Here is a 23,277-nt window from a genome sequence, read left to right as displayed (position 1 = left end):
GAACCCAAGATCCTTCAGTGCTCTGGCCAACACTCAGACCACTTAACTACACTGGCCAGGGCTGTATTTTCCCTATTTTAAATATGAAGAGACTGAGGCTTAGATTTTTTTCTTTTTTTAAATATATTTTATTGATTTTTTACAGAGAGGAAGAGAGAGGGATAGAGAGTTAGAAACATCAATGAGAGAGAAACATCGATCAGCTGCCTCTTGCACACCCCCTACTGGGGATGTGCCCGCAACCAAGGTACATGCCCTTGACCGGAATTGAACCTGGGACCCTTGAGTCCGCAAGCCGATGCTCTGTCCACTGAGCCAAACCAGTTTCAGCTGAGGCTTAGATTTAGAAGGACTTATACCTTAGGTCTTTTTTATTTCAGGGTCCAACTCCTTCACTGTTTTTTTTTTTAAAACTTTTCATTTAGAAACCAATGTTTTCAGAGAGAAAAAGAATTAGAGATTATAAATTAGGTACTTAATTCATTGTCCAGGGAGAAGCCACAAATTAATGGACCATAGGCCAAATTTGACTAACAAAAATATTTTGTTTGTACAATAGCAAATACTGTTGTCAATAGGTCGATATCTGTATTATAGGCCTCTCTAGGGGTGGGGTTGGGTGGGATGGGGAGGGGGTTGGTGTAGATGAGGAAGAACTGTTATCCTTGAGTCTGTATTTCATTAACAATTTGCTAGAGCTAAGTAATTAGCTGCACTCTTTAGAATGGATATGCTTTCTATGGTTTACCAAGGCCTCCCTTAACCTTACTTTTTATTTTCTGCCTGTTTTTATAGTGTAGTTATTCTGAATTAGCTGGATTTTACTCATGTATTGGACTTTGAGAATATGGAAAATATTTGTTGACATTTTCCCAAATTAAATCTTTTTTTAAAAAAATTAAGTTCTTTATTGTTTAAAGTATTACATGTCGTGTTTTTCCCCCATTGACCTCTCCCCAGTCACTCCCACCCCCAGCCCTCACCCCCTTACTGTCTGTGTCCATTGGTTATACTCATATGTATGCATACAAGTTCTTTGGTCGATCTCTTACCCTCCCCCCCTTCCCTCTTATTGGACGGTCTGTTCCATGCATCTGTGTCTCTGGCTCTATTTTTGTTAATCAGTTTATGTTATTCATTATATTCCACAAATGAGTGAGATTATTCGATATTTATCTTTCTCCGAATGGCTTATTTTGCTTAGCATAATGCTCTCCAGGCCCCAAATTAAATCTTAAATGTATTTAGTGGGCCTTTACAAAATTCTATGTCTTTAAGAACATATTGTTGCCTTGCATTAGGTTTTTGTGTTTTTCCCTTATTCAGCTTTTTCTCTGTAGAGTGCATAGTGGAATAAAGCATAATTAATACCTGTGGAATGAATTTATTTAATGTATTAATATGATAAAGGAAATAGCCAGACTAGTTGGGAAATGTGTACATCTGATTCTCTATTTTAATTTTATAATTTTGTTTTGGTTATTGATTATGATCTGATCTGCAATTATCAAACCATGTTTCTTGACATTTGCTAACATATAAGAATAATTTTAGCAAACTTTATTTTTCTAATTATAGAATCAACTTCACACCTTCAATGATGTGTGCAATAATGAATCATTGGTATCAGACACAGAAACGTAAGTAGGAGCATTACTTATACATAAATAATAACATTTTAATGTGTGACTATTTCCATGGTAAATATAATTGTGACTATTAGATTTGAAGTGTTTACTAGAAATTCTTTACTTTTTGGTTTCATTTGTGCAGTCTTAATAAGATTTCAGAATAATATATTGAAACATTTCTCCCATATACCAACATAGTGTTTATTTGCACAAAATGCAAAAGGATACTATTTACATAGGAGAATTTAGTAGTAAAGAATATGGTAATGATAGTTTTTAGAAAGCATACTTGATGCAGAAAACCTACAGCTAACATCATACGGAATGGTGAGAGGTTCAAAGCTTTTCCCCTAAATCAGGAGCAAGAAAAAGATGTCCCTCTCACCACTGCTTTTCTCCATTTTGCTGGAAGGTCCTGTCTAATGCAATAAGGGAAGATAGAGAAATGAAAGGTATACAGAATGGAAGGAAGAAATAAAACTCTTTGAAAGATATAAAAACTTGGATAAAAGATACCAAAGAACTAAATAAATGGAAAGATATTCCATGTCATCGAATAGGAAGACTCAACATTTTGAAGACATCAGTTCTTCCCATCTTGATATGTACAAATGCGGTATAATCTCAGTCCCAACAATTTTTTTAAAAAAATATATTTTATTGATTTTTTACAGAGAGGAAGAGAGAGGGATAGAGAGCCAGAAACATCGATGAGAGAGAAACATCGATCAGCTGCCTCTTGCACACCCCCTACTGGGGATGTGCCCGCAACCAAGGCACATGCCTTGACCGGAATCGAACCCGGGACCCTTGAGTTCACAGGCCGACGCTCTATCCACTGAGCCAAACCGGTTTCGGCTCAGTCCCAACAATTTATTTTGAGGACATTCATAAAATGATTTTAAAGTTTACATGAGAGGTAAAAGATCTAGAATAACCAATACGTTATTGAAAGGAAAAGTACAAAGTTGGAAGCTTTGTACTTCAAGACTTACTCTAAAGCTACTGTAATCAAGACAGTGTGGTTTTGGTCAAAGAATAGACAACAATAGAGGGTCAGAAATAGACCCATATTAAAATAGTCCACTGATCTTTGACAAAGGAGCAAAGGCAGTATAATGGAGCAATGATAGTCTTTTCAGCAAATGGTGTTAAAATAATTGGACGAACACATGTTAAAAAAAATCTAGACACAGACCTTATACCCTTCACAAAAATTAATGCAAATGGGTTACACATTAAACATAAAATGCAAAATTATAAAACTCTTAGAAAATAATATAGGAGATAACCTAGGTGGCCTTGGGTATGGTGATGGGTGACCTATTGGTTACAATACCATGATTCATGAAAGAAAGAATTGATAAGCTGGATATCATTAAAATGAAAAACTTATGTTTTGCTAAGGACAGTGTCAAGAGCATCAGAAGATAAGCCACATATAGGAGGAAATATTTGCAAAAGACAAATCTGATGGTCTAGCTGGTTTGGATAGCATGTTGGCTTGTGGACTGAAGGGTCCCAGGTTCAATTCCTCTCAAGGGCACGTACCTTGGTTGCAAGCTAGATCTCTGGTCCTGGTTGGGACGAATGCAGGAGGCCACCAATCAATGTATCTCTCTCACATCGATCTTTCTTTCTGTCTCTCCCCCTCCCTTCCATTTTCTAAAGACCTATGGAACAATATGCTCAGTGAGGATTAACGACAACAAAAATAAACAAAATAAAATAAACACTGTGATGAGAAACATAAAAAATAAAAAGACAAATCTGATAAAGGACTATTATCCAAAATATAGAAAACTGAAATCCAGTAATAAACAACCAGATTAGAAAATATGCCAAAGACTTTTTAAAAAGTGTGTTTTTATTGATTTCAGAGAGAGTAAGGGAGAGATGGAGAGATAGATAAAACATTGATCAGCTGCCTCCTGCACACCCCCTACTGGAGATCAAGCCCATAATCAGGGCATGTGCCCTGTTGGGAATCAAACCATGACCTCCTGGTTCATAGTTCTATGCTCAATCACAGAGCCAGACTCTGGGCAGCAGACACCTCATCAAAGAAGATACACAGTGCTGGCTGGTTTGGCTCTGTGGATAGAGCATTGGCCTGCGGACTGAAGGGTCCCAGGTTCAATTCCGGTCAAGGGCACTAAAAAAAAAAAAAAAAGACAGACATACAGATAGTACATAAGCACAAAAAAAGATGCTCCACATCCTCCTTCGTCAGGGAAATGCAAATGAAAATAACAGTGAGATTCCATTACACAACTATTAGGAACGCTCAAAATCCAGAATATTTAAACCACCAAATGCAGACAAGGATGTGATGCAAGAGAAGTCTCATGCATTGCTGGTGGGAATGCAAGAAAATGCAAGTACTTTGGAAGAAAGTTTGCAGTTTCATACAAATCTCAGCATCCTCTTACCACATGATCCAGCAATCATGCTGTCTGGTATTTATCTGAAGAGGTAGAAAACTGCGCCCCTGGGTCCGGGTGAAGCTGGATCCCGGGTCCGGGTGAGGCCGTGTGCCCCTGGATCGGGGTGAGGCTGGGTCCCGGGTCCCGGGTCCCGGGTCCGGGTGAAGCCACGCGCCCCTGGGTCCGGGTGAGGCCGTGCACCCCCTGGGTCCGGGTGAGGCCACATGCCCCTGGGTCCAGGTGAAGCCGTGCCCCTGGGTCTGGCCGAGACCAAACCAGAGGGAATCGGACCTGCATTACCACCATTTGTCCACCATCCAGAGCTGAGGGGTCAGTGCCGACATGTACACATAAGGAACTGGTGGACATTGATACTGGGTCTCAAAAGAACTGTTGGTCCAGAAAGAAACTCACTACAGACTGATTCATTTGCCTGTCAGCATAACTATTATTGCTTGTCTCACATTCAGTTCTTATAAGTATATCTCTAGTGACACATGATTACGCTCATCTAGGGGAAATGATGAACAACATAGACTGATGAACAACAACAGAACCAGAAACAAGGAGGCATCGATCGGACTATCGGGCCTCAGAGGGAGGATAGGGGAGGGTGGGGGGAGGGGGGAGAGATCAACCAAAGGTCTTGTGTGCATGCGTATGAGCCTAACCAATGGTTAAGTTCAACAGGGGGTTGGGGCATACATGGGGAGGGGTGTGGGATGGGAATGGGGGGATGAGGACAAATATGTGACACCTTAATCAATAAAGAAATTAAAAAATAAATAAATAAATAAATAAATAAAAATAAAGAGGTAGAAAACTTATGCCCATACAAAAACTTGAACATAGATATTTATAGCAGCTTTAGACATAATTGCCAAAACCTAGAGAGAACCAATGGCCGGTGATAAATGCAACAAATGGATACATCTTCTGTTGAGTGAAAGAAGTCAATTTAAATAAAGAGTGCATACTCTATCACTTTTTTAAAATATAAAATTATAGAAAATGAAAACATCTATAATAATACAAAGCAGGTTCTTAGTTGGGGAATTGGGTTGTGGGGGCTGGATAACAAGGGGCATAGATAAACTTTGGGTCGATTATGCATTTGTTATCTTGGTGGTGATAGATACACAGATATATACTCAAGTTTTAACTCATCAAACTGCACATTTCAAATACAGGGTCGGGGAAAAAATAGGCTTACAGTTGTTTATGTGGAAAATAATGCAATATTATATGAGCACAAACTGTTTCACATACTCATAACTGTAAACTTAACTTTTGCCCCACCCTGTAAGTTCAGTTTATTAGATGTTATGTATATCTCAAAGTTGTAAAAGACAACTGATAAACCCACACTATCTTATTGGGAGAACTAACATAAATAGGTTAACTTGTATGCCACTGAGTGAGTTATTACTCTTAAGAGAGAATAGCTTTTATTTATTTATATTTAAAATATATTTTTATTGATTTCAGAGAGGAAGGGAGGAGAGAGAGATGGAAACATCAATGATGAGAGAGAATCATTGACTGGCTGCCTTCTGCACACCCCACAATGGGGACCGAGCCCTCAACCTGGGCATGTGCCCTTGCCTAGAATCGAACCCAGGACCCTTCAGTCTGCAGGCCAATGCTCTATCCACTGAACCAAACCAGCTAGGGCAGTGGTCGGCAAACTCATTAGTCAACAGAGCCAAATATCAACAGTACAATGATTGAAATTTCTTTTGAGAGCCAAAATTTTTAAACTTAAACTTCTTCTAACGCCACTTCTTCAAAATAGACTCGCCCAGGCCGTGGTATTTTGTGGAAGAGCCACACTCAAGGGGCCAAAGAGCTGCATGTGGCTCGCGAGCCGCAGTTTGCCGACCACGGAGCTAGGGTGAGAATAGTTTTTAGATAGTTCTTAAAAAATGAAAGGTAATCAGAAAGAGTGTATGTATCCCTATGTTCATAGCAGTGCTATTTACAACAGCTAAGATCTGGAACAGCCCAAGTGGCCATCAGTAGATGAGTGTATGAAAAAGATGTGGTGTATTTACACAATGGAATACTATGCAGCTGTGAAAAAGTATTTCTTAGCCTTTGAGACAGCATGGAGGAACCTGGAGAATATTATGTTAAGAGAAATAAGCCAGTCAGAGAAAGACAACTATCACATGATCTCACTCATTTGTGGAATTTAATAAAGAAAATATTGTGGAATTTAATAAAATAAACTTATGAACAAAACACGTCCAGGCACATGGAAGCATGGAATATACTGACGAATCTCAGAGGGGAAAGTGGATTGGGGGGGGGTGGGGGATGGGAAGAGATTAACCAAAAAATTTATATGCATATATGCATAACCCATGGACACAGACAATAGTTCGGTGAACCCCTGGAGTGGGGGAGGGAGTAGGGTGAAGGGGGTCAATGATGGGAAAAAAAGGAACATCTGTAATACTTTCAACAATAAAGATAAATTTTTAAAAAGAAGGGTAAATAACCTAAAACCATTCTAAAATAAAAAGTTTATTTTTTTTTTGAAATGATGGATGAGATGTTGGTAAAGAAGGATAATAACCTAAAACCATTCTAAAATAAAAAGATTATTTTTTTGAAACGATAGATGAGATGTTGGTAAATTAAGTTGTTCTGAACAAGTTGATATCTTTGGACCACATTAGTGGAATCTTTATTAGTATCACGCAGGAAACTTGCAGTTGGGCTTGAAATTTTTTTTTCATCCTTTTGGTAATCTACATTCGGAAACCTTCGCTGCACACTTTAGTGCAGGCGTCCTCAAACTACGGCCCGCGGGCCACGTGCGGGTGTTTTTGCCGTTTTGTTTTTTTACTTCAAAATAAGATTTGTGCAGTGTGCATAGGAATTTGTTCATAGTTTTTTTTTAAACTATAGTCCGGCCCTCCAACAGTCTGAGGGACAGGGAACTGGCCCCCTGTTTAAAAAGTTTGAGGACCCCTGCTTTAGTGCTTACTATGGAAATTAAAAAGTGGGAAGGCAAAGTCCTTGAGTAGGAAAATACATCACTTATTTGGTTTTATACTTGGTGTTCTCACCTGTGTACTTGGTGTTAGTTGTTATCCTAACTTTCCAGGACTTTTTTTTTACTTATTTATAAAGTTAGGTAATATTATCATTTCTTTTCTTTTGTTATTTTTTTTGTAGTAACCTAAACAGTTAGTTGTGTGTAATCACTTCTTTCTAATTTGTATGTGAACAAATTGAGATTTTCAACTGTGTCTGCCTTTTGGACATGGGAAAAAGTAATTACTCATATTTTTTTGTTTTGTTTTTTTGTTTGTTTTTGATAACTAATATTTTTTAATGTATTAACTATTTTTATTATTTGATTTTAGGTCCATTGCAAAAGAACTTGCAGACTGGCTTATAAGCAACAATGTAGTAGAACATATATTTGGACCAAATTTACATATTGAGGTTTGTGGATGATTATATGACTTTTCTGCTTTATTAAGACAGAAGAATATTTCCAAGGATTAACTATAGTAAGTTTTTCTTTTCCAGATTATCAAACAGTGCCAAGTGATTTTGAATTTTTTGGCAGCTGAAGGGCGACTGAGTACTCAGCATATTGATTGCATTTGGGCTGCAGCACAGGTAATATTAACAGCTCACATTTATTGAGTGTTTCCTCATTATGTGTTCTAAGTGCTTTACTCCCCTAGGAGGTTAAAACTGAGACATGGCCAGCTGGTGTGGCTCAATGTTTTGAGTGTTGACCTACATTTTTATTTATTTATTTGTTTTTATATTAATGATATGTACATAAATTTAATTAGAATCCTTATAGCTAGAAAATTAAGCTAATGGTTTGTTTGGATAAGATAAAATTCTGCTTATGTAGAATTTCACAATTTTATGTACTGCTATTTATGATATTTGGTAATTAGCATTTACTAACATACTAAAAAATATTAGTGTACCAGTTATCTTGGCTTTTAAGACTATATAACTTAAAAAAAGTACAAACTGCATAATTTTTTTGGTACCAAATTATTTAGTTATGTAGGGTAATTATTTTTGACTCTTGTTTCTACCTTTATTTTGTAGTTGAAACATTGTAGTCGGTATATACATGACTTATTTCCTTCACTCATCAAGAATTTGGATCCAGTACCACTTAGACATCTTCTTAATCTGGTCTCAGCTCTTGAGCCAAGTGTTCATACTGAGCAGGTAATTTATTCAAAATATAATGATAGTTATTATTTTTTTATACACATTAAATATGAGAGTTTATTTGATTCAGATAATTTAACTTGTAGCTTATTACTGTTAGCATTTTAATTAGGCATAAGGATATTAAATTTGTTATGTTGCCTAAAACCTCTAATTTCTACCTCTCTTTTTTTTAAAGACATTGTACTTGGCATCAATGTTAATTAAAGCATTATGGAATAATGCACTAGCAGCTAAGGCTCAGCTATCTAAACAGAGTTCTTTTGCATCTTTATTAAATACTAATCTTCCCATGGGAACTAAGAAAGGTTAGTAAAGTATTTTTTGTAGTAAGTTGTGCAAAGTTTATAACTATATTTAAAGTACATTTTCTGCTTAGTACTTCAGTTCAACCTTAATTTCAAAATAAGTTTGAGATGGACACTATAGTATTTGTAAAGGGTTAATAAATTGGAGTTGCTTCATCTTTCTGGCTATAATTTCAGGCGGTTTTTATGTGCTTTTATGTGTATATAGCTTTCTAGTACTTTCTAAAACTTTTATCAACTTTACCCCAATTTTTGTCTCCTGACATCATATACTACTCTTTTCTTAGGCTTTTCTGTACAGGCACCCACAACTACTACTACAGGTGGTGGAGACTTAACATTATTGCAGATTTCCCTACCTGTATCTTGTTGACTATGTAATAAGAACAACTGATAAGCTGTCCCAAAGAAGCCCAGTCATTTAGAATATTCCCTCCTGTTTTTTCCTTTTCCCTCAGAGGAAGAAGAGCTGAGAAGAGCAGCTCCATCACCTTGTAAGTTGAGTCTAGATGTGCATGGCGCCATGGCTTCCCTTTCCTAGAGATATCACAGTTAACTGATTTCATGTATTTGTATCAGTCATAAAGGCCCTTTTGAGCAAAAGACATATACCCTTAACTAGTTATCCAGCTCACTTACCCTTTTGTTTAAACTGTTGGTAATCTTGACTTAATTGAAATTGTGTATATCCTCTTGGCAAATGTTAACATATTTACAGATTATATTTTTGGCTACTTAGCATGAAGCTTTGGTAAATCAAAGAACCAAAGGACTGTGCCATTCTGATAGATCCATGTTAATATAAAGAAGTAAAACAAAAAATCTATTTAATATAGGGTCACCTGCAGCTAGTCCTCAAAGCAGTGATAACAGTGACACCCATCAAAGTGGAGGCAGTGATATTGAAATGGATGAGCAACTTATTAATAGAACCAAACATGTGCAACAGCGACTTTCGGACACAGAGGTATGACAAAAGCCCCCACCCCCTCCTCCCAAGTGATTTTTGGGTTTCTGCCATGTTTATCCTTTGAACTGGGAATATAAAAGTTGATCTATGTTCAGGCCTAATCTCTCTCTCTCTCTCTCTCTCTCTCTCTCTCTCTCTCTCTCTCTCTCTCTCTTTTTAATATATTTATTGATTTCAAAGAGGAAGGGGGAGAGAGAGAGAGAGAAACATCAACGATGAGAGAGAATTATTGATTGGTTGCCTCCTGCACACCCCCTACTGGGGGAGAGGGGGGCTGGGGATCGAGCCCATAACCCGGGCATGTGCCCTTGGCAGGAATCGAACCTGGGACCCTTTAGTCCGCAGGCCGATGCTCTGTCCACTGAGCCAAACTGGCTAGGGCCCTAATCTTTCTCTTAAGTGGTATTATTGAGATCCTTTATTATTTTTTTTTTTTTGAGTTTTTAATTCCATTCTGTATTATTCTAAGGAATGAGTCAACACTGTGGCAGCCTTTTAAAAATAAGTGTTGTGTTAATGTCAGGTATATTTCTTATTAGTGTAAATATTTATTTAAATCTGTTTGTTTCTAAATACAGGAATCCATGCAGGGAAGTTCTGATGAAACTGCCAACAGTGGTGAAGATGGAAGCAGTGGTCCTGGTAGCAGTAGTGGGCATAGTGATGGATCTAGCAATGAGGTGAATTCTAGCCATGCAAGCCAGTCAGCTGGGAGCCCTGGCAGTGAGGTACAGTCAGAAGACATTGCAGATATTGAAGCCCTTAAAGAAGAAGATGAAGATGACGATCATGGTCATAATCCTCCTAAAAGCAGTTGTGGTACAGATCTTCGGAACAGAAAGCTAGAAAGTCAAACAGGCATTTGCTTAGGGGATTCCCAAGGTCCATCAGAAAGAAATGGGACAAGCAATGGAACAGGAAAAGACCTGGTTTTTAACACTGAGTCACTGCCATCAGTAGATAATAGAATACGCATGCTAGATGCATGTTCACACTCTGAAGACCCAGGACATGATATTTCAGGGGAAATGAATGCTGCTCATATAGCACAAGCTTCTCAGGAATCTTGTATTACACGCACTGGGGACTTCCTTGGGGAGACTATTGGGAGTGAATTATTTAATTGTCGGCAGTTCATTGGTCCACAGCATCACCACCATCACCACCACCATCACCACCACCATGATGGGTAAGTCTACTTTAATAAACAGCTATATTTCTTTTAGGGAAGTAATTATGTCTTATATTTATTAAATTACAATTATTATTGATCAGTGTTGTCCAGTAGATATATAATACCAACTACAAATGCATGCCACAAATATGCAATTTTTAATTTTCTGTGGGCACATTTTATTTTATTTATTTACTAGAGGCCCGGTGCACGAAATTTGTGCATGGGGGGGGTGTCCCTCAGCCCAGCCTGCACCCTCTCCAATCTGGAACCCCTCAAGGGACCTCTCACAATCCAGGACTGCTGGCTCCCAACTGCTCGCCTGCCTGCCTTCCTGATTGCCCCTAACAGCTTCTGTCTGCCAGCCTGATCACCCCCTAACCACTCCCCTGCCAGCCTGATTGATGCCTAACTGCTCCCCTGCCAGCCTGATTGCCCCTCACTGCCCTCCCCTGCAGGCCTGGTCGCTCCTAACTGCCCTCCCCTGAAGGCGTGGTCACCCCTAACTGCCCTCCTCTGCAGGCCTGGTCCCCCCCCAACTGCCCTTCCCTGCAGGCCCTGTCGCTCCCAACTTCCCTCCTCTGCCGGCCTGGTCACCCCTAACTGCCTTCCCCTGCAGGCTTGATCGCCCCCAACTGCCCTCACCCCTAACTGATCTCCCTTGCAGGCCTGGTCCCTCCCAACTGCCCTCCCCTGCTGGCCATCTTGTGTCCACAGGGGGACAGCCATCTTGTGTGTTGGAGTGACGGACAATTTGCATATTACTCTGTTGTTAGATAGGATAGAGGCTTGGTGCACGGGTGGGGGCTGGCTGGTTTGCCCTGAAGAGTGTCCCAGATCAGGGTGGGGGTTCCCTTGGGGCGTGGGATGGCCTGGGTGAGGGGCCTGTGGTGGTTTGCAGGCCGGCCACTCCCCCCGGCCACCCAAGTGGAGGCCCTGGTATCGGATTTATTTATCTTCTATAATTGAAACTTTCTAGCCTTGAGCGGAGCCAGGGCAGGCGGGAGGCTTGGCTTCCTCCATCGCCAGGGGCAACCCAAGCCTCGTGCTCTCTCCAGCTCTGTGGCCACTGCCATATTTGTTGGGTTAATTTGCATACTTGCTCCTGATTGGCTGGTGGGTGTGGCTGGTGAGCGTAGTGGAGGTGCAGTCAATTTGCATGTTTCTCTTTTATTAGTTGTGATTTCTTTTTAAAAAATATATTGTATTGATTTTTTACAGAGAGGAAGGGAAAGGGCCAGAGAGTAGAAATATCGATGAGAGAGAAACATTGATCAGCTGCCTCCTGCACACCCCACAACCAAGGTACATGCCCCTGACCACCGGAATCGAACCTGGGACCAAGCCAAACCAGTTAGGGCTGTTGGGCACATTTTAAAAAGCAGAATGAGCCTGGTCGAAGGCTCAGTTGATTGAGTGTCATCCCATTCACCAAAAGGTTGTGGGCTCGATTCCTGGTCAGAGCACATACCTAGTTTAGATTGCTGGTTCGATCCCTAGTAAGGGTGCATATGGGAGGCAACTAATTGATCTCTCTCTCTCTTCCCCCCTCCCTTCTTCCCTCTCTTCCTTCCTCCCCCTCCTTCTCCCTCCTCCTCCCTCCCCCTTTCTCTCTCTTCCTCCTTCTCCCCTTTCGCCTCCTCACTCCTTCTCCCTCTCCCTCTCCCTCTAGCTCATTCTCTCCCCTTTTTTCCAGTTCCTCTCTTTCTAAAATCAATAAAAATATCTTTGGGTGAGGATTAAAAAAGGCAAAATGAAACAGAAGAGGTTACTTTTAATCATTAATTTCATTTAAAACAATAATATATAAGCTATCTTCACATGTAACAAGGATAATTAAGATTTTTCTTGTACTGTCTTCAATAATTTGTGTATATTTTATACTTAAACCACATCTCAGTTTAAACCACCCACTTTAAACAATTTATTTTTTCATTTTAAATTATAGCTGATGTGCAATATTATATTAGTTTCTGGTGTACAGCCCCATGATTAGACATTTATATAACTTACCAAGTGATCACCCTGATAAATCTAGAACCCGTCCCACATCATACGTAGCTATTATTGACTATATTCCCTGTGCTGTGCTTTACATCTCTGTGACTATTCTCTGCCCATTTGTACTTTAAATTCCTTCACCTTTTCCACCCATCTCCCCAGCCCCTGTCCAATCTGGCAGCTGTGTTTGTTTCTATGTGTTAGGTAAAGCTGTTACATCTACCTGACTTGGTGTAGAATGGCCTTATGTGGTAGGTGTCGTGTTCTGTAAGGCCCAGTGGCACAGCCTCCATGGTCACCTGAGCTGGGCATTCCATGTGTGCTCCTGTGTGGGTTGTGTGTCCTGTCCTGTTGCAGTTGAGTTGGCTGCTGTTACCACGCACTGGGAGGAATTGAGCCCAGACCAATCGGCTGCAAGCTCTGGCTGCTACTGCAGTGGAGCTGCTGTGCAAGGTCCAACCCCATGGAGAAGGATTCGCTTCAGTGGGACTTTGGTGCCAGCCATGTCTGCCCCTTGAGTGTGTTGCTTATGGGCAGAAGCTGTCCATCAGGTACACTGGCTCTGCAGCCTCCCAAGAGGTGCAAGGAAAGCCACTACATGCTGCTCAGGACGACCTAGCATCAGCTACAGAGTAATTTGCAGATGATTACTTGTTGGGCTTCAGGGTGCCTGGGAGAGACCAAGCTGCAAACCAAGGCTGGCTGCCACTAGTGCCAGACCTGGTGCTACTTAGCAAGAGGTATGGGGTACATAAAGTCCAGATGCTGCTTGAGAGATTTTATGAAAGTTCGAAGCATGAGCTAAGAGAGGCCATTTGTATGGAAAAACCATTGGAAATGACTTGGATGGGCCCGAAAGTTGAGTGGGTCAGGTGTCTCAGGGAATCACCAAAGTGGAATGAACAATGTTAGCCTGGTTGTGGGAGACTTAGATATGGTTCCCACCTGCTGGCTCTGGAGGGGTAGGGCTCAGCAAAGGAATAACAGCCTCAAATAGCACTCCTGTCTTGGAAAAAGCTGCCCCTGTAGCCCTGGTCCTGAAGCCAGACGATTTAGTTCCTCCCCATGTGTCCCTGGCACTTTTTGCGATGAAGCCCCAGTACTAGATCTCAGAGCAAGCTAGCAAGTATAAGTCAGTCAGTGTGCAGGGCCTTTAAGAGAAACTTTATCCTGGGAATCTAGGAACCCTTTGTCTTAGCCACAATCCCAGCTGGTTTTTACAGCCAGAAGTTATGGGGACTTCTCTTCCAGCCACAGGAATCCTGGGCTGGCGGTTCTTATTAGGGCTGGGACCCCTTACTTCTTAGGGGAGACCTCTATAGCCAAGATATCCCTCCTGATTTTTAACTATCACACGTGGGTATGAGACCAGCCTGTTCCATGTCTCTGTCCCTTTTACTATTCTGGACATGCTTTCTTCTTTATGTCCTTAGTTGTAGGATTTTTGTTCAGCTAGATTTCAGGTAATCTGAATGATGGATATTCTGTAATTTAGTTGTAAATTTGATGTGCTTGTGGGAGGTTTCGAATACCACATTTTCCTACTCCGCCATCTTGATGGGAACTCAGCCACTTTTTACATGTGCAGTGGCCACATGTAGCTAGTGGCTCTCATTGGACAACACAGATCTGTATCTTCAACTCCTTATAATAATTTCTTAAAAGCAGGTGTAAAATTGCTTTTGGACATTTACATGGAAGTATGATAGTGAAAAGGGAAACTTTACACACATCCTAATTTTAGGGTTATTAATAAGCATAAAACTTCTGGATTATTTGTGAAATACACCTATGGTATTTAATAGTAAGTAATTCTAGTCACTAGTGTTCTAATATTAATTTTTCTGTCCTTCATTTTTTTTTTTTTATAAAATAGACAATGCGACTTATGTCATTGATTTATTGTGAGCATTTCATAGACTATTATGATTGGCATATAAGACCTCAGTATATATTAGCTGCTATTTATTATTACTACTAGAGGCCCAGTGCATGAAATTCGTGCATGGGAGGCGGGGGTCCCTCAGCCCGACCTGCACCCTCTCCAATCTGGGAGCAGTTGGACATCCCTCTCGCAATCCGGGACCTCTGGCTCCTAACCGCTCACCTGCCTGCCTGCCCTAACCACTCTGCCTGCCTGATCCCCCTAACTGCCTTCCCCTGTCAGTCTGATCCCTCTAACTGCCCTGCCCTGCCAGCCTGATCTCCCCTAACTGCACTCCCCTGCTGGCCTGGTCACCCCTATTAACTTTTTTTTTTTTTTTTTAATCTTATCCCCTTCACACACAATTATATTTGACTTCCTTATTGGCTTCTCCCTCTCACACAATTTTTCTCTCTCCGTTATATAACACTTTTTCCTACTGACTCATCATTTATAAACTTTTCTTTCCTCATTTCCTACTTCTGTTCCATCATCCTTCTTCCCATCTTTCTCCTATCCTCCCTCCCTCCCTACATTCCTTCTTTCCTTTATCTTTACCCCTGCCCTCCCTCCCCTTTTCCTTCCTTCCCACCTTAATTTTTTTCTTCACTTCCTCCCTCGGACCTGCTTTGCTTTCTCCCCCATTTCTTGCTTCCCATTCTCCTTTTAAGGTCTACCGACTTCCCTTTAAAACTTTTCTTCTCTCCCTCTTTCTCTCTCATCCTACCTTTCCCATACATTCTTCTCTACTTACATCCACTGTTTTAATATCTATCTACCTGCCTAATTATTCACTATCATTTATCTTTTTTCTTTTCTGACTCCTACTTTTAAAATCTGTCCCCAGTACACAACTATACTTGATTTTCATTATAGCTCCTACAGTTCACTCATACATCCTCTTTCCTTCTTTAACTCTGCTCTCTACTCACTCCTTTATAAAGTTCTTCCCTCCCTCTCTCCCTTCTTAAAGCTTCCGTTCGGGGCGGGGGGCGGGGGGCGGGGGAGGCATTAACCCCCAGCCCAGGGCTCAGCCCCAGCCACGTGTTCGCCGCCTGGCCTCCCCGCCGCCGTCCTGCTCCCATTCCCTGCCCGGGACGCCCAGCCCAGTGATGGTGGCCGAGGCCTGCGCGGGCTGGGCACTGCTGCTGCCGCTGCAAAGCAGGAGCACCTCCGCCCAGAAGGCCTCGGACCATCCTCCACTCCGTCCCAGACCCATGGGTGCCTTCCCGCCAATGGCCGCCACTGCCCTCCTCCCGCATCTGGGTGGGGCTCCCTGCTCTGAACCGCCTGCGCCCCACCCCTCGCTGGGCCCCACCTGCTCCGCACCGCCATGGTCACCACCCTCACCCACGTGCAGCCCCGCGTTTCCTTCCCTTTTCCATTCCTGTGTCTTTTTCTTGTCCCCTTTCTGTATTTCTGTTTCTCCTCTCGGCCCGTCTGCATACAGGCCTGCCTTCCTCTCCCTCTCCTTTCTTATCCCCTCCTATCATATCCTATCCTACCCCGGGCCTTGTAGCTGCCTGAGCAGAGGGTGGTGACGCAGCCTGCTGATCTGGTTGTGATGTGACGCTGTAACAATTTTCATATTCCTCTATTATATACACTGAGTGGCCAGATTATTATGATCTCTGAATGTATTAAAGGCCCGGTGCATGAATTCGTGCATGGGTGGGATTCTGCCAGCCTGGCCAAGGGGAGGGGACGTGGGTGGTTGGCCTGCCTGCCTGCTGGTCGAACTCTGGTCAAGGGGACAATTTGCATATTAGCCTTTTATTATATAGGATATACACTGAGTGGCCAGATTATTATGCACTCAGAGATCATAATAATCTGGCCACTCAGTGTATATAGATTATTACCAGTAGTTATGTTGAGTTGATGAAATACAAACATGTGTTTTATCAGGATGAGTTTTCTTAGACTTGAAAATTTGCCAGGCCTTCACAATTTAATATGGTTGTTGGGGAGAACTACGTATTCATATATATTGCTACTTGATTTCTTTGCTTTTTTATTCTTATCACTAACCCATATGAGTTTAAGGTAATGTTTCTCAGCCTTGGCAGTCTTCACATTTTGGACCAGATAATTCTTTGTTTTGTATTTGCACCAATGTGAATGCTGTTCTGTGCATTGTAGAATTAGTAGCATCCCTAGCCTCTGTTTCTAGATGCCAGCATTATCTGTCCAGTTTTGATCACTAGAAATGGCTCTAGACATTGCCAGATGTCCCTTCCAGTGGCCAAAATCACCCCTGATTGAGAACCACTGGTTAGGCTCTGACTTTATAGATAACGTATTCAAAATTTTCCCTTCGAGAGCTCATACTGTTATATTGCAAATATCTTTAGTTTTCCTAAACCAAACCTCTGTCTCACAAGACCTGATGATTTTATCTTTGTTGGCACTTTCCATATGCTCTCCATATGGTACTACCTGTGAGTCTCTAAGTCAGTCTTGAACATTTTTCTTTATGTTATTTTTTCATTCTTTTGTTCTTATATCAGAGTATCCAGTATAGTATGTTTTAGAAGCAAGTGCTTAATTGGTGTTTATTGAGTTAAAAGTCCGCCAATTAATATTAACCGCATTTCAATTGCTGCCTTAAATTGAAATATTTTTCCTGGTAGTTATCTGATTTGATTCTGTAGTTCTATAAGTAAATGTAAACAAGTTTTAAGTTCCTCACATTGTGATTTGAGTTTATAAAATAATTATGTAAAAGTAAGTTTACTGTCCTACTCTACAATTATTCTCTTTGAAGTGTGTTGATGGACCAGATAATATGTAGGTATATTGAAAAATTAATATATAGTTCTGACATTGTGGGCTTTTTAGTTTTTGTAAATCTCTTAACATACTGTCTTATTAAAAAACAAATGTAGCTTTGTTTTTGAGTGTGAATAACTTGTGTCAAATGTTTTGAGAGATATTTTTGTTATTCAGAAACTTTAAATATCTAATTAGTAACTTTGTGCTCTTCTCTGTGTTATAGACATATGGTTGATGACATGCTAAGTGCAGATGATGTCAGTTGCAGTAGCTCCCAGGTCAGTGCAAAATCAGAAAAAAATATGGCTGATTTTGATGGTGAAGAATCTGGGTGTGAAGAGGAGCTAGTTCAGATTAATTCACATGCAGAGCTAACATCTCATCTTCAACAACATCTTCCCAATTTAGCTTCTATTTACCATGAACATCTTAGTCAAGGTAAGGTTCTGTAGTAAGTAAAATACATTACTTTCTTTAAAATAGGAATAATCTATATTACATTGTTAAAATGAATCAACAGTTAATGTTACTGAAGTGTTTTTGCCCAATAAGTTTTATGTGGTAGTTTTCTTTCCGAGTGAATTAAATTGTTATGAATACTCCATCAAGAATATCAAGGCTACAGTTCCATCAAGAGATACTTAATTAGAAGAAATACTAAAAATATGTATAAAATTATAGCTTTGTATTTTAGAACATAAATAACTTTTATTAGATTTTATATTCAGCAGTCATAGGACCAGAAAGTAGGAGATTACACAGGATCAGATATTGTATAATTTCGTTTATATAAAATGTATAGCCTGGGGCTAGGGAGAGTTGGGAAATAAGAGGAGGGGTGACTGCTAAAGGGCAAGGTGTTTCTTTCACTTGGGATGATAAAGGCTTCAAAAATAATGTTCTAATCACTCTAAATGAATCTAGAAAAGGAATAGGACAGACCAGATTTGGAAGAATGGAGTTGAGAGGGGTTTAAAGAATAATAGAAGAAAATGGAGGAAAGAAAAAAGTTAAGAGAAAAACAGTCTTAGAATTGTCAGTTTTGAATTGTCAGTTTTAAGGTCTATATCCTATCTCTTGTTTGGTTAGGTGCCATCAGCACTTGCTAGTCTCGGAAATTGGTTTTGGGATGATAGTACATTGCAAACTAAGTAAACCTGGTCAATTAAATTTATTCTAAAAATTCATGATTAAACTTGGAGATAGAACTTGTGGACCTTGGCAACAACTTACTGATTTCAAATGTTACTTGTACATAAACTTGATAAGGTTACCTTTTTAAAAAAAATTGTGCTATTGTGGTTGCTGAGAATTGAATAGGTTAAGATTGAGGTCATTTGATTTTGATACTATATTATTACATTTTGACCATTCTATTTTTATCTCATTTTCCTTTTATTCAGTACTGTACATATTGTTTATTAGATGGAGTTAGAAGTTGAGCAAAATTATTAAATATATTAATGCTGTCTAAATTCACCTTGTAATACAATGTATTTAATACTATAAAGAACTCTTCCAACATATTAAGACCCTCCAGTTTGAAATGATCAAAAGATTTGAACAGTTAATACATAAAAGAAGATATAGAAATGGTCAATAAATACATGAAAAGATTCTCAATATCTCTAGTCATCTAGAAAATGCAAGTTAAAACCAGAATGCTACACACCTGCTGGAATGGGTAATATTAAGGCTAATGATAATGAATGATGCTAAGGATATAGAGAAAATAGAACTCTCATAAATTGCTGTCAAGGAATATAGAAAAGTATAGTTAGTTTGGGAACTGGTTTATCAGTGTCTTACAAAGTTAAAGATGTACCTACCATATGATCTAGCAATTCCTGTTCTAGGTATTTATTTAAGAGAAATGAAAACATATTCACAAAAATATACATGAATGTTCATATCTGCTTCATTCATAAGAGCCTCAACTGGAATTAACTGGTAGATAAACAAATTGTATATTTACATAGTGGAATACTACTCATCAATAAAAAGGAAGGAACTACTGATACAGTACAACACAGTGGATGAATATAAAAAAATAAGCAAATGAAGTTAGAAAGAAGAGTATATGCTGTATATAATTTATATTCATTTCTGTAATATTCAAAATTAATTTATTATGGTTGAAATCTACTCAGTGGTTACTTGAGATTTGGTGGTGGAGATTGATTGTAAAAGGTCCAAGGAAACTTTTTGGGGTGATAAAAATGTTATGTATCTTATGTATTTATAATATATTTTAATAAAATTAATTTTAAAAAGTAAATACCAAAAAGTCAAGCCTCAATAGTAAGACAATGTGATTAAAAAGTGGGGAATGATTTATTTCACCAAAGAAGGTACATAAATATAAATGGTTAATAAGCAGCTCAACATCAGTAGTTATTAGAAAAATACAAATAAAAACCACAATGAGATTCTGTTGCACACCTATCAGATTGCCTAAAATTAAAAAGACAAGTACCATATGATTTCACTCATATGTGGAATCTAACAAACAAACTGAACTAATAAAATAGACAGATTCATAGATATCAGGCAGACAGTTCTGTGGGGAGGCTGCAGAGGTGAAGGGATTGAGTAAAAAAAAGAGAAAGAACTCATGAACACAGACAACAGTGGTGATTGCAGGGACAAGGGAAATGGATGGAGATGGAAGAGGGTATGGGGGGATAAATGGTGATGGGAAAAAATAAATAAAATACCTATTTTGTAAAAATCTAAAAAAAACATTAACCTAATGGATGACTATTAAATACATATGCATGCATTTATTGTTCAAGACACTTTTAGAAATGGAATTTATATAACTGGGAAGCAAATTATTATTTTAAATGGAGCAGAATAAAGAGTCCAGAATAGACTCTTAAAAAAAAGTGACCAATGAGTGTTGGGAAAGGATGTGGAGGAGCAGGAACTTGTACTCTTAATATACTTTTGGTGGGAATGTAAAATGGCACAGCCATGTTGGAAAAGAGTTTGGCAATTTGTTTCTAATAAGTGTACATTTATTTACCTTTGACCCATTAACTCCACTCCTAAGCATTTACCCAAGGGAAAGGAAAACATCCTATATAATAAAAGGGCTAATATGCTAATCGACCGAATGACGAACGACTGGTCGCTATAATGTGCATTGACCACTAGGGGGCAGACGCTTAACGCAGGAGCTGCCCCCTGGTGGTCAGTGTGCCCCCACAGGGGGAGCGCCGCTCAGCCAGAAGCTGGGATCACAGCTGGCGAGCTCAGCAGTGGTGGTGGGAACCTCTCCTGCCTCTGCGGCAGTGCTAAGGATATCCAACTGATGGCTTAGGCCCGCTCAGACATTCCCTGAGGGCTCCCGGACTGCGTGAGGGCACAGGTCGGGCTGAAGGACCCCTCTTGAGTGCGCGAATTTCATGCACCGGGCCTCTAGTATATCCATAAAAAGACTTGTTACACGGATGTTTATGGCATCATTAACATTAGCACCAAACTGGAAACTATCCAAATATTCATTAACCGGCGAATGTGTAAACAAAATGCACTATTTCCACATATGACATATTATACTGTAATTAAAAGGAACACACTGTTGATATGTGCTTCAAAATGGATTAACCTCAATGAACATTTTGCCAAGTGAACCAAGTTAGACATAAGACTATACCTACTGTATGATTCTATTTACATGAAATTTCTAGAAAAGGCTAATTTATGGGGTTGGATAAAGACTGGGCTGGAGAATGAGAACAGGGATTAATTGGAATTAGGTATTAGGGAATGTTTTAGGGTGGTGAAAGTGTTCTAAAACTGTGTTGTGTTGATGGTTGTACAATTATTTTAATGAAATCAATGTATAAGTACAATCCAATAAAGAAATTTCATCGTAAAGCTGTTTAAAAGACAAAAAGCAAAGAAGCTTTTTGCTTAATATAACAATTAGAATTTATTTAGCCTGGTACTCAGAGAGTCTGAATTATTATTATTATTTTTTTTTGAGAGTCTGAATTATTTTAATAGCGTTTTTTAATGTGAGGTTTTGGGTAAGTAATCTCCAATATAATTAAAAATTTTTTTTAGTGTAAGAATATAAGACAACTATATAGAAGGTCAGTTAAAGGAATATCCCTTGGCTATAGAATTATTTTACTCAAGTTGTCTTCTTTATGCTTAATTTGGGATTTAAGTATTTATGTATAGTTATCTTGACCTGTGAAAAAACATTAAATCATAATTAGAAGTAGTGAAGAGACTATGGAAAGGAAATTTTTCTTACTTTAGTCTAATCAAACTTTAAACAATACTATTCTTTGCCATTCATAAAGCAACTATTGTGCTAATTTGTATTGTTTTTATTTTGTTATGTAAAAAGATATTAATGGTTATACTTTTGATTTGTTAACTTTATGAACGCTATAATTCACATCACAATTTTAGTCAGCTGTCTTCCTCTACAATGTGTTGTACTTTGCCCCCTCAGGACCTGCAGTTCATAAACATCAATTCAACAGTAATGCTGTGACAGACATTAATTTGGATAATGTTTGCAAGAAAGGAAACACTTTGTTGTGGGATATAGTCCAAGATGATGATGCAGTAAGTTATTTAATAGAACCCAAGACTGCAAAATTACTGCAAAATGCCCTCAGAATAAATAGTAACTTTATGTATTTTTTGTAGGTTAATCTTTCTGAAGGATTAATAAATGAAGCAGAGAAACTTCTCTGTTCCTTAGTATGTTGGTTTACGGATAGACAGATTCGAATGAGATTCATTGAAGGTTGCCTTGAAAATTTAGGAAACAACAGGTAAATAGGAATTTAAATTTTTTCTTAATGTAGTAGTCAAAGCTCATTTTGTATATTATTTACTAGGTGTGGTGAAATCAGCATTTATGTGCCATTATCAATCTATTTTTTAGTAATTGTGGTTTTCATATTATGTTTAAAAACTTCCTTTTCAGGGTTCATATTTTATCACACAGTCTTGTTTTTTTTTTCCCAGCACTTTATTTCATTTGGCACTCTTGATTAGATTCCCACCAAGGGAAACAAAGAAATAATAATAACACTCTCTTCTTGATTCTGAGAACATATTGGTGATTACTGTGTGTTCACATTGCAGTTAAATGTTCTTGAACATTACATATAAGCTGAAATGTAACCATTTTGATAATGGCATTGTTCTTTTATTTGGGTGGATTGTTTGTATCTTGAATTTTGTATATAAAGATTTAGGTTAGTGTTTTTTCTCTAGTTTAAATTCTGCCATATATTTATAGTCTCCTTATCAGATAGAGCTCAAATGATTACCACAAGTTTCTTGAATTTTATTTTTATTTTTGGTTAATCCTCACCCGAGGTTAATTCTTCCATTGATTCTTTTTTTTAAAAAAAGAAATATATTATTGATTTTAGAGAAGAAGGGAAAGGGAGAGATAGATAGAAATATCAATGATTATTGATCGGCTGCCTCTTGCATGCCTCCTACTGGGGATCGAGCCCGAAACCCAAGGCATGTGCCTTTGACCAGAATCGAACCCGGGACCTCTCACTCCTCAGGCCGATGCTCTATCCACTGAGGCAAACTGGCTGGGGTCGTTGATTCTTAGAGAGAGTGGAAGGGAGGGAGGGGGGAGAGAGAGAAATATCGATGTGAGAGAGACACGTTGATTGGCTGCCTCCCACATATGCCCTGACCCAGGCCTGAATCAGGCCTGGAACCGGTACATGCCCTTCACCGGGAATTGAACCTGGACCCTTTTATGCTGATGCTCCAACCACCGAGCCAAACTGGCCAGGCTCTTTATTAATGTTTTTTAACTTCTGTTCTATTATATAATTTCAGGTTTTT

At 39.2% G+C, this 23,277-nt stretch overlaps 1 protein-coding gene across 5 annotated transcripts in view; it reads left to right on the top strand.

Annotated features, from left to right (window-relative positions):
- Window positions 1–23,277, top strand: part of USP34 (ubiquitin specific peptidase 34) — a 239,468-nt gene that overhangs the window by 67,829 nt on the left and 148,362 nt on the right. For 3 of the 5 annotated variants that reach the window (XM_079792022.1, XM_079792020.1, XM_079792021.1), the window contains exons 8-17: window positions 1,579–1,640; window positions 7,435–7,516; window positions 7,604–7,696; window positions 8,150–8,275; window positions 8,457–8,586; window positions 9,423–9,553; window positions 10,135–10,745; window positions 17,654–17,868; window positions 21,905–22,020; window positions 22,105–22,232. In XM_079792022.1, the coding sequence (XP_079648148.1) occupies window positions 1,579–1,640; window positions 7,435–7,516; window positions 7,604–7,696; window positions 8,150–8,275; window positions 8,457–8,586; window positions 9,423–9,553; window positions 10,135–10,745; window positions 17,654–17,868; window positions 21,905–22,020; window positions 22,105–22,232 (1,694 nt within the window). Of the gene's footprint in view, window positions 1–1,578; window positions 1,641–7,434; window positions 7,517–7,603; window positions 7,697–8,149; window positions 8,276–8,456; window positions 8,587–8,608; window positions 9,081–9,422; window positions 9,554–10,134; window positions 10,746–17,653; window positions 17,869–21,904; window positions 22,021–22,104; window positions 22,233–23,277 lie in introns of those variants that run through there. The other 2 variants (XM_079792024.1, XM_079792023.1) reach the window with 2 other exon arrangements.

This window comes from Cnephaeus nilssonii (assembly GCF_951640355.1).
Source record: "Cnephaeus nilssonii genome assembly, chromosome: 15".
Classification (NCBI taxonomy): Eukaryota; Metazoa; Chordata; class Mammalia; order Chiroptera; family Vespertilionidae; genus Cnephaeus; species Cnephaeus nilssonii.
This window is presented reverse-complemented; position numbering and strand designations above follow the sequence as displayed.